Source organism: Papaver somniferum, chromosome 9 (assembly GCF_003573695.1).
Source record: "Papaver somniferum cultivar HN1 chromosome 9, ASM357369v1, whole genome shotgun sequence".
Taxonomy (NCBI): domain Eukaryota; kingdom Viridiplantae; phylum Streptophyta; class Magnoliopsida; order Ranunculales; family Papaveraceae; genus Papaver; species Papaver somniferum.
In genome coordinates, this window is record NC_039366.1 from 138,698,065 (window position 1) to 138,710,781 (window position 12,717).

Sequence of the window (12,717 nt, forward strand, 5' to 3'; positions counted from 1 at the left end):
TCTGATGATAAGTCGATGCCACTCCTTTGATTCCCGCGATTCACGGTCTCCCGATAATAGCTTCATAGGGCGAGGCGACATCGACCACACAGAATGTAGTTAACGTATCTAGGTAACCACCTCTGTCTGATACCCTTAGGGTTACTTCGCCCTTTGGGATGGTCACGGTCCCATTAAAACCGTAGATACGATATGTCGATGGGACGAGTATATCATCTGACAACTCCATCCTCTTGAACGTTTCGTAGAAGAGTACTTCGACTCTTCGACTGAGCTCCCACTATCCACTAGTATCCTTCTTACCCCCCATTCCTCAATCAGCAGGGTGATAACCAAGGGATCACTGTGAGCTTGGTCGTTCATCGGGACATCCTGAGCCGAGAAAAAGATGGGTCACAGCATCCAGGTTATTTGTAGAGTGGCCTCGATATTGATGATAATATCAATACTCTAGGTGATCATTGGTCTCCTCGAACTGTATCCCTCTTGAAGCTGGGTATATGATATCACTCCTTTAATCGACCTCTTTGAAGATTTCTTCTAGTGGAGCATTCAAATGGGTGTATGTTCTCGCCTCGTTCCTCGGCCTTTTTCCTTTATCTACCCATTCCTTCTTCCCATTTTCTCGCGTAGGTGGGCTCGGTCTCTTCTCGGGCCGACGTTGAACATCGTCCGATGTCGACTCGGGCGCCGCACTAGCCTCTTGCACTCCCATATCCATTGATTCTTCCTGAATTTCTTCTAGGGCGATGAAATTTTCTTGCATTTTACTCATTTCCTTCAATGTTTGCGGCTTTTCAGTGAACATGGTTATCCAGATGGGATCCGATCTCCCTAGTGTGTTTTCAAACCCGAATATCCGCTTGTCGACTGGTACCTTCCCAATTTTTGTACACAAATTTCTCCATTGATCGGTCAATGATCTGAGAGGCTCTCTAAACCGTCGGTCCAAGGTGAATAACCTGTTGACCCTGGGCCGAGGTCTGCTGTTGTGCATGTACGTTTCAAGGAAGGCTTCGACTAGAGTCTCGTAACTATCAATTGTTCCTGGTGAGAGGTTGTAGAACCATTTCCTTTCCTCTCCTTCCAGGCTTTCCGAGAAGAACTTACACATTACCACCTCATGGTTTATCCATTGGATTAGGGACATAGTATACATCTTCAAATGCTCAACTGCGTCTCCCATGCCGTCGAACCTGAATGGGAAGGTGGGGAGCGTGCACTTAGGTGGGAAAGCCCTTAGTTCTAGCTCTTGGGTGAAAGGGGTCCTCTCGGCCTCGCTTATGACCTCGGATAGCTTATCTTCTTCGCCGGTTCCTGACAGCTTCCTTATCTTTTCTTCTAACTCTCTTAGCTTGGCTTCGGTCGCATTGTCGGACCTTGTGTTCCTCTGCTGATTATTCCTCTCGTGCCTCTCGTCACCTGTTGATGAATCCTCGGGTGGACCGTATCCTTTGATAGGTGGTGTCGTGGGTGGTCCTGATCGACCGGAATTGCTCGGTCCTACCGCTGGTAGTACTTGCCCAATTCGGCCTTGGTGACCTGATGTCCCTCGGATAGAAGATCCTCTCGACCTCGACCTTAAGTTCCGTAGTTGATAGTTCTCGAACTCTAGATCTAGGTTCCTCGGAGTTCTTCCCATCCCTGACGTGCTAGCCATCGGACACAGTGTGTTTTGAGTCCGAGAGTCGTCCCTACCTACGTCGGCGAAAACAGACAACACCTTACTTTGACCTATTTTTGAAAAGTTTCTATAGTATATACGGTTTGGTTTTTTTAAATAAAAAGGTGACTGACACTAAAACTGAGTCTCAAAAGTACGATTCCCTCTATTCCACCATGCTGACCTCACTGTTTGCCCTGTTTAGACTCTAAGTGTTTCTTTTAGACGGGTATCATGCTACGTCGCTTTCAAGGTTGCACGACGTCGCTTTCAGTACCACGACTATGCATTAACTACAATTTGTCCTACATTCCCTAGACTCCAAATCATTAACACCTAGTTCTTTGTGAGTAAAAGGTCCAAATCCGTACTTTTATGAGGTCAGCACGCCATGGAAAAAACTGGACCAATACTTATGTACTCCCTTGGAACTACAAAGGGATGTCTTCCCTTGATTCCTTGGATTCTTTCACCGGAGACCGATAATCTCATCGTGCTGTTGTTTTGGCACTTCCCCAAGCCAACATGGAACCTCAAGCAACTTCAACCACACATCAAAGACGTTATTTGGGAGTTTTATGGGAATTCCGTTGTTGAACTCGTAAGACAAAAACTAAGATCGAAATACGAATACCAGTGCGAAAAATACTATGAAAACGAAGATTAAGACATGAAAATAGACTCGCCTGCAAGCAAGACTAGTCGACTGTTCGGAATCGACCCAACTGAAAATATTTGTTAACGAGACGACTTCAACAATGAAAACTCAACTATATCAATAAACTTCAAATCAAACAAACATAAACATACTTCACCAAACAGAGTTCATCCCATAGCATCAACTAACACGCAAAGTGTTTTTAGGAGCTTTTGGATCGTGTTTGTTGGCTCATGCAGTCAAGGTATACGGAGAACTTAGACGGTCCCCTTAGTCGGCGCCAGAATATAGTGGCATAAAACCACACACTACATCCAACAAAGTAGAAGATGGTTTAACACGAAGTAAAGGTACACAAGCAAACATAGACACAAGGATACACGTGGTTCGATATGATTACTTACGTCCACGGGGTGAAAGGATGAATGTTATTATTTCTTTTCTTTGCTTACAAGTTGTTCTCTCCCTTTCAAATGATGAAGCTCAAAAACTCGAGTATGATGCCTTCTTTTCCTCTCTCTCAACCTGCCTCTCTCTCGACCAGCCCTTGTATTTATAGGCCAAGATCGACATACAACAGAATTACAATGTTGGTCGCATTACATCAATTTTAGATGTTCCCTATCGGACCTGCACTGCTCGCCCGACTTTTTGGTTTGACCGATAGAGTCTTGGTTTTTGATAGTTCTTCACCCGAGGCCGAGTCTTAATCGTCTGGTTAACACAATGTCGCCCTTCTTTCTTCTTGTTCCTTTGTTTGGCCATCTTCCTTCGTCCGACCGAGTGCTTTCTGATCGTTCGCCCGACCTGTCAGGAGATAAAGGTCACGTCACATTTGACAATTGTTGGGCCATCACGTCCGACCCATGTGATACCTCGCTCTTTGCACCGTTCGGTTCTATCATGTGCTTCGCCGCTCTTTTTTTTTTGGGGTATCATAGCCTAGGATCTTGCCACCTAGCCCTGTGGATTATCTACACCTACATTACACAAGACAAAGTTAAAGTGGTTACAACCCAACTTTCCCTGTGATTCTGACTAGCATTATGTAGCATACCCATTGTTCATCCCTAGCATGGCCAGCTAATGCACTATGGATACATGACAAAAGGGTTTCATCCCTTCTGGCATCAATTTGAACTAAGAAGTTAATGATACGAAGCCTAGCATCTATGACTCTAGGGCTAACACCATCTTCCCACAACATGCATAGACCACCCTTTGCAACCATGGGATTCAGATACCAAACATTAGGAAAATTCAATGGTCTGATAAAAAAAAAATCCATTTTTGTGATGAGATTTAGTCTCACACAAGAATATGAAGTCTGGATCATTTGATTTAATGACGTCTTTCATATAATTCGTAGTGTCCTTGTTGTCTTAGCCTTGGACATTCCAATATATAATTTTCATAATACTAAATTAGTCACAACATAACAACAAATCTGACAAGTTACAGGGATAAATGGAATCAGGACTAAAAGGGTAACTAAAATAATTGCTGATAGAAATAAGATTGAGACTATTAGTATCACTACGACCACTCAAAATTACAAGTAAACAACTAGAAACCCCATATTTCAAATTAACAATTGAAAACGATAGATTGGAGTAAAAAAAAATGTATTAAGAGAAGAATAAATTTCAGAAAAAACACGATATGCATTGCTTGATTGTTCCCCAACATCAGCGTGGTAGCGGGGATCTTCTGCATCCATAGTTTTCTCAACTTCTTCTATCTTCAAATCCCCATTATTATGAGTTGTGGTACTTGTCATAATTTGCCAATCATTTCCTAAATTATCAGGGATATGGGTCCTAACTTTTTGTCTGGATTTTTCATCTCTCTGTGAAGGAGAAGAAACACGATTAGGGAGTCTTTATTCTCTTTGTGAAGAAAAAGAGACACGATTAGAGATTTGGGAATTTAGGCAACTATTGGAGAGGGGTTATCATTAGTGCTCCCGGACCTTTTGTTAAGTCTAATACTCAAATTTGGATTAGTGTTACCTGGCACATTAACATCTTCACACAGCTCATTTGGGCTATTTATTCCCGACCCACTTAAATTTTCCTCAGTAGCACAATGCATTTCTTCATATTTCTTTTTTGCTTATTCTCGGCATATAGACGATCAAATTCTTCTTCAGTTAACCCTTGGACCCAAAGTTGACACTCACTTCACACCGATTATCGCTGTGATCTACTATAAAACATTTCTTGCATATACTCCACGGTCTCCTCTCCTAGTGATATTGGATCCAGACATGTTGTTTGGTAGCAGTTATAAACCAACTTCCTGTTACAAGCGGCTTGCGAAGATGTTAAGGATCGAGCAAGAGAAAGGAAAGCATAAACGCGGAAACATAAAAGACTACATTGATAATAATTCGGTATGTCAACTTTCATGGCTCAACAGCCTATTTATATTGTTCACAAACTTGACGATCACTCAAGCCACTTTCCTAACTAAGATCAAACTCTAAACATAGACACTTTCCTAACATAAACCAAACTCTAAAATAGAACTCTCTTGAAGTATAACTCCAACTAACCTAAATTATATCTCCTAATTATAGTCTCCTATATTATTTCCTAATACCCTCCCTCAAGATGGAGCATGTAGATCACGAATGTCCATCTTGGACAAAAGAAAGTTAACTTCGGTTTTCTTCTTTCTTCTTCTTTCTTTTTTTTTTTAACGCTTTTGCGAAAAAAAATCTTCAGACCGTAGTTTAAGGACGTTTCGGTCCCCTTCATAGTTTAAGGACATTTCGGTCCTAATGCAAGTTTAAGGACATTGCGGTCCCATCTTCTTCGTAGTTTAAGGACATTTCGGTCCTCTTTGTAGTTTAAGGACATTACGGTCCCATCTTTGTAGTTTTAGGACATTACCGTCCCCTTGGTAGTTTAAGGACATTACGGTCCCATCTTCTTCGTAGTTTAAGGACATTGCGGTCCTAATAGAAGTTTAAGGACATTACGGTCCTCTTCGTAGTTTAGGGACATTTCGGTCCTCTTCGTAGTTTTAGGACGTTTCGGTCCTCTTCGGAAGTTTAAGAACATTGCGGTCCCGTTTGTAGTTTAGGGACATTACGGTCCTCTTCGGAAGTTTAGGGACATTACGGTCCTCTTCGTAGTTTAAGGACATTACGGTCCCCTTCGTATCTTCGGTAGAATACTTCTTGTACTCTTGGTTTCTTGGTTTCTTCGATAGAATACTTTGTGTACTCTCTCGACAACTCATAGGATTTTAACCTACTATTGTTGTTCTTTTTCTCATCACCTCTTGGTGATTTTTTTTTTCTTTTAAGATTCTCTCACAATCTTTCTCTTGTTATGCTTCTGCCACAAGCAATAACTAACACAAAGTCTACCACACTTTGTAAGACTTCCAAGTTTCTGCCACAAACTCTTCAATCACCATGTTTCTGCCACAAATTCTCCCTGACTTCCCCTTCAATTCTCAATCAAGAACAGACCTAAACTTAATTCCATCCATAACTGGATATCGATGCCAGTGACAACACCCTTTGGTTGTTTCTCGGTCAAAATACATACAGCGACCACTTCCTTCCCATCTTCTAAGTCGAGCTCTAAACCCTTTTCTAGGGTTCCAACTTGGACCAAAAAAATCCACGGACTCAAACTCAAACCCAAACCATCTGGGTAACGACTTAGTTTCTCCCTGTTCGCAATTATGAAACTCTATAAACTTCCTTGTTTATCTTTTAACTCAAATACTTACTGCCAAACTTTGTTTCCTCTAGCGAACACGTTCTTAAAATCTCACAGACACCATTATTCTTCAGCACCTCTGCCATCTTCGAATCACCACAGCATCACCATGAACAATTTCATGTTTTGCTTTGACCAATAGCAGCAGCCTAACAAACTCGATCTTCATCTTCTTTCCACCATCAGGAACTTCATCTCCAGTTTCTTTATTACTTCCTTGCTGCAAATCAAACCTTTACTTTCACGGCTTGCGAACTCCTTCTAGACCTTCAAACAGCAACAACTCTTCTCGAACATTCAACACAGCAACACGACTTGCTGACCTTCAAACTTTTTATTTTCTTCTTTAACTCGTCAGAACTTTTCGCAACTTTCTCCTCTTTTTCTTTTCTTCAACCTTCTCGTCTTGTCCCTCGGACACAGCTTGCACCAGCTCTTGGAGCAGCAACATCAATCCTCTTTTTTTAACAGCAACAATTCTTTCGTGAACATCTCTTCATGATTGTAAAAACGTCAGCAACAACTATCCTTATCACCGATCCAGCAATACTACTCAAATAATAACAGCATCCACTGTCGAATCCGTCAATGGAAGCAGCATGACCCTATCTTTTCTCGTTCCAAAACCACCATCCTTTTGTTTGTTCAGAGAACCCTAATCCTTCGTAACCAGTCACGATTTTTTTTTTTTTTTCTTTTTAACGAACATGAATTTCTTCACTAAAGAAAACCTAAACATCATGAATTCTCTAAAATTATCTAACTCTCTTCCTCTCCTCTCTCCCTCTCACCTCGCTCTGATACCATGTTAGAATACGGGCATCCAACTCAAAACCAATTGGCAATGAGTGGAGCGGCGCTTCCATATTATATTTTAAGTTCATTATGCGGAAACTAGGGATGTGGGACTATTTGTCCTTTCACACCCTCCCTCACGTGTAAGGCCAGTCACTCGGCCTAACACGTGGACCTACGCACGTGTGGGTCTTGGGTGTGCAGGTGACATCGGTCACGGTCCACCCCACGTACAGGTCATACGAGTGACCAGTCATTTGGTCACGGGTGTACGTGTGCCCACTCGGGTCACGACGGCTACTAATTCGTCCTACACCCCGCGTATGGGACCTAGCTCTGATACCATGTTAAGGATCGAGCAAGAGAGAGGAGAGCATAAACGCGGAAGAATAAAAGACTACATTGATAATAATTCGGTATGTCAACTTTCATGGCTCAACAGCCTATTTATATTGTTCACAAACTTGACGATCACTCAAGACACTTTCCTAACTAAGATCAAACTCTAAACATAGACACTTTCCTAACATAAACCAAACTCTAAAATAGAACTCTTCTAGAACTCTCTTGAAGTATAACTCCAACTAACCTAAATTATATCTCCTAATTATAGTCTCCTATATTATTTCCTAATAGAAGATCCACTTCAATGTTGGATGTTACTACTCCCACCCTTATTATATGACCACTTTAGTTTCGCTTTCGAACCTTCTTTCCAATATCTCCGGCATCTTATCGATTATTCCGGCATCAATGCTCAAGTTGGAGGCCCGTAAATATAACTGGAAAAGCTTGATGGGAAAACACATATTTCTCCAGCTTGATTTTAGTATCATATGGATTCAAAACTCTAAGATATTCCTTGATGTTTCATGGAGCCCCTTTCGTAACTTCTCTCAGATCTTGTTCATCTTCAATTAAAATACATATAAATTTTTCTTGTGGATTTAACCAAAACTCTTATGTACTTCCTCCATATTATGTTCACTTGATAACATCCTTAATCTCAACATCATCTTTAGACAACAAAATACATTAAAAAATTTGACAATATTTTTGTAGCCTCATCTATTTCTTGAGCCGAGATTAAACTTCTTCATACCGTACCAGAACCACTAGCACTTAAAGTAGTTTCATGCGTTCTCCTTGTAACTTCACCGAGATAAAGATGGGAGTTTTGAGACATAATGAACACTGCTATCCAATAGCTACAACATAAACTTATAAGATAAAAGAGAGGGAGTAAGACTTGTGTTTAGCGTTTTCTGATAACTCACGGCGGCTACATTCTAAATTTGTAAAATAAAAGAAAAGAAGTGAGACTTATGTTCAGGGTTTCTTGATAGCTCACAACAACATCTTTAGTTTTAACTTATAAGATAAAAGAGAGAGTAAGACTTATGTTTAGGGTTTCCGTTTTACGCACAGATGACACTTAATATGTGTTGGCTACCATGGAGATTTAGTCTTGAGATTTTTGCAGAATTATAGGCCTTTAATTTAGGTAAATGAAATTTGGTTTATCCATATATTGTGTACTTTTACAATGCAAAGTCTAAAAATAACCTCAGGTTCTGCAACTTTCCTTGGATTCTGTGCAATCTAGAACAAGATAATGGATAATGATTAGGGTTTGAAAAAAAGGAACCTGAAAATAGACTATAGTGAACACCACTGTTTTGATCGACATACAACTTGTACATACAAATAATACCACTATGTTAAAAAGAGAACCCAACTCAAAGTCTTCTTAGATAAATCCATGGAAGAAGACATGAGCTAACACACTGTATACAATGAGAGACATTTCACACACCGCTGCTTCCACAATATCAAGAGCTGCAAATCAAATAAAAGATTTTCAAAACATGAAAGAAAAATTAAACAAACACGAAAAATTAAACAATCAAGACTTTTAAAAAAAGTCACAAAATGTTTTCCTATAAAACCCAAGATTGATTTAGCAATCGTGTCTATGAATACATCATTAGTCCGAAGCCTTCCGAGCAATCATCAGTACATTTTCAAGTCAGTAGAAGGAGTTGTAATAATCATCAAGGAAACTTTGCTAATTAATGATGTAAAAGTGTATAAAGCGAGTTACACAACATTATTTGCATTTTATTTCGGCAAACTAAGTGTTGAAAATAGAGAAAATCATATACCATATTCATGAAAAGGTGCCTAGTCTCCGGTGAAAAGATTTACTTCATTTTCGAAGACTATATGTGTTCCTTAAGATATTTCCCCATAAAATATCCTGATGAACAGTTGAAAACAAACTGTTTTGTCAACTCCATATCCACTTCTATTATAAGGTAGATTTTCTAAACCACATCTTCTTGGAAAATAATATGTTTATACGGATGCGACAAACAAAAACAAGTAAATAGAGAATAAGAAAACTTATCGAATTGGTTGATCGATGCAAACTGATGTAGTACAAACTTTTGTTTGATACTTGGCGACAATATGCAAACTACAATTTCTAATACTAGTTTTTGTGTCTAAACAATATCATACAATAGAATAATGATGAGTGGGGTTTATATAGATTTAAGGAGACTCTTTGAGAAATCCTTTCGTGAAGAGTCATGTATTTTTGGGGAGAGTCACATCTCTTAGGATAAGACACCTCGTATTAAAAAGGCTTGAGTAAGTGGACAATTATATTTCTATTCAAAACTTCCAACACATCTAATTTTTTTTATTGAAATCATATCTAAATTTTTTTTATATTGTTTTCTTCTAAAGGTTTGTTTTACAAGGAACTCAGGAATTAAAAGAAAATAATTCAAAACACATGTAACTAATTTTAAACAAAGTGGATATTAAAAGGCTTGTTGATAATGGTGGTGTAACATTAAAACTAGTAGTATTTGTGTAATATGATGATATTACAGGCGACACTCGTTATAAGGAAGATAATATTTTAAGAATTTTAACTTTTTTTATTAAGTATATCCTTTAATCTTAATTTTTTAAGGATATTACTAGTGACAATAACCTACTTTATCTTCCTCCCTCTGGAAACCTTCGGTGAGTTTTGTAATCCAAACTGATTTTTAAAAATGCTTAGGCTAAAAGGAGTTGTAATAAGCGATATAGTCTAGTAAGTTCTTCCAATTTATGACGTAAAAGTATATGAAGCAAGTTACAGGGGTGAAGCATTTTTTTCTTTTTATTTGGGAAAACTAAGTGATGAAAATCGTATACCAGATATCATGAGAAAGTTTCTGGTTTTTACTCTAACTTATTTCGGCTACTCTCTCTCCGATGAAGAGATTTACTTCATTTTCGAAGATTATACGTGTTCCTAAAGAAATTTTCCCAAATAATTTCCTAATGTACAATTGAAAACAAATGAGGTTGTCAACTCCATATCCACTTCTATTATAAGGTAGATTTTCTAAATCATATCTTCTTCTTTTTTATCTAAATCACATCTAAAACTTTTTTTGATATTTTTTTCTTCTGAAGATCTGCCTTACAGGGACTGGGGAATTAAAAGAAAAGAAGTCTGGAGCTTATTTTAGACAATATGGTGATTAAAAGGCTTGCTTCTAATGGTGGTTGACAATAAAACTAGTAATATTCAGGGAATCTGATGATATTACTGGTGACACTCGTGATAAGGAAGGTTTGAATTTTATTTATTAAGTATATCCTTTGATATTTATTTCTTATATATAGTATATTTGTTTGTTTTTATGCAGATTTTGATTTATCGGATACGTTGTTGATTTTATTGTCGGTTTTGAGGATGTTGAATCGTACTCTTATGCGGAAGCAAAATATTTGTTAGAAAGAATTTTCGAGAGATGGTAACATTTTCTTTCTCTAAAATAATATAAGTTTTTCAGGAAATAATAATAAGTTGTAAAGATCGGTTCGAAAGAATTTCCAATGGAGGAAAATATTTTCTTTCTCTAATATAATTATAAACTTTTCAGAAAATAAAAATAAAGTAAAAATAAATTGTTGTTCTGTTTTCGTGATATTCTTTCAAGCTTTTCATTCAGATATTGAAAATATAATAAGACACTTAATGTTTTGGCATTCTCGAAAATGCATATCTTATATTTATATGATAGGTGAAGTGTTAAACAATATATGACAGTTTTATCAGTCCTGCAAGAATAAATGACAAGAATTTCAATGGGAGATTGACATTATCTAGTCCCTCAAGAGTTGGAGAAATATGTTAAAATTTTGAATCCGCAAGATACTGGTGTTTTCTTGAGGTATTTAAGAATTGAAAATATCCACCTCATAAGAAATTCAAAAACCATGACAGCATATTATGCTCCTCACCTACATAATTTTTACCTAAAATTTTGCGACCATAATAGTGCATTTCTAATTCAAAGCTTTATTGTGGTAGAAAATTATAAAAATGAGTTGCAAAACCTTGAACTCACATGACTTAATGAATTTCTCATCATAGTGTTTAGGTATCTATTCTTTTTATTTTATTTTATTTTGAATTTTATGGTAATGTGTAGAATTGAAGAATCAAAAGTCACAATCCAAGAACCGCATATTAGGTTAAGACAATGTAATTATAATGGAACCTTAGGTTTTTCATGTGGATTTTTTTAATTGTAAATCACTGATCACGTTGAACATCCATATTTTTACTCATAAGTTTGACTTGAAATTTTGCTTAGGTTGTATTGGAAGAAATGGTCATTTATATGCACAGTAGGTTTGATCTTCAATTAACCGTGTTTCTCATTAGTTTGAGATGTTCAATATGTGGTAGTTTTTGGGGATCATGGTGCATTTTTTGATTTGTTCTCCTGGCATGTTGTATGAGGTTTGCAAGTACCCAGGTTTCATTCCCAAATAATAAAAACTAATGAGGTTGTTTAATCATTAATTGCATAGTGCTAGTTTTTTTCCCGAAGCATTGTTGATTATCTATTCGTGTACTAAATCTATAATGCATTTAGTTATTTGCTTTCAAGTCTTACAATACTCTGTTGCTGGTATATAAAAACTTCAATATTTTAAGCTTAACATAGGCTTAGAAGATACACAATAAGATATGTAATTTATTTGGACCAATGAACTTTTCCCAGTTACTAGCCTACGACTTTATCATTTGGAATTTTATATTTTAATGTTTTCTTTTTCATAGAACAATGGTTTTTCTCGCCCATCTCTTTCGTAGATCAGTGATTTTTCTCATTAGTATTTTTTTCTTTTTTATAATTGAATATGTTCTATTGGTCTTATATATTTTTAGCTTGTTAATTTCCGTTTTTTTCCAGAGGTTTTGGGTTTTATTCTCACTTCTATGAACTATCATGTGACATACCCGAAATTACGCCTACCGTGCCAGGGGGACTGGCCATAACTTCCCCGGTGCGCCACTCTGATGCTACTAACCGGGTTTGAAAATTAGTAAAATATACGTCCATTTTCCCTTGCAAGCATGCTTGGATTGCATGTTGCATCTAACTTACCTTCCACATCGTTCCAAAACTCACCCTTGTCCTCAAAGGGTATAAGGCCTAATGGGCCAAGCTAATTCATTACTGCATGCATAAGTGGCTACCAAATCTACCAAATTTTTTCCAGGCATAGGCCGCTCCAAGCCCACTGCCATCTCCCTACTTAGCTTACTCTCTTTGTCATGCCCAATGCATCATTGGTGCAAAAGCCAACTTCGTGTAGCTTGATAGGCAGTATGAGCATCGAAGAAATGGAATGCAACTTGCCTCATCAAGTTTGGACACAATCATCTCTTGTATCGGAATACCGATCCAAATGATATGAGAGGCCAATATGTTGCAATTATCTCCAATTAGATGATATGAGCGACAAAGTGTTGGACCGGCAATGCTGCAACTTAT

At 37.7% G+C, this 12,717-nt stretch overlaps 1 protein-coding gene across 1 annotated transcript; it reads right to left on the reverse strand.

Annotated features, from left to right (window-relative positions):
• Positions 1–514: 514 nt before the first annotated feature.
• Positions 515–1,660, reverse strand: LOC113312627. Its single transcript, XM_026561365.1, has one exon. It carries the CDS (start codon positions 1,658–1,660, stop codon positions 515–517), a length of 1,146 nt encoding a protein of 381 aa, XP_026417150.1.
• Positions 1,661–12,717: the final 11,057 nt, after the last annotated feature.

Coding starts and splice junctions, on each gene's coding strand:
- LOC113312627 (XM_026561365.1), bottom strand. CDS start 1,660: ATGGCTAGCACGTCAGGGATGGGAAGAACTCCGAGGAACCTAGATCTA.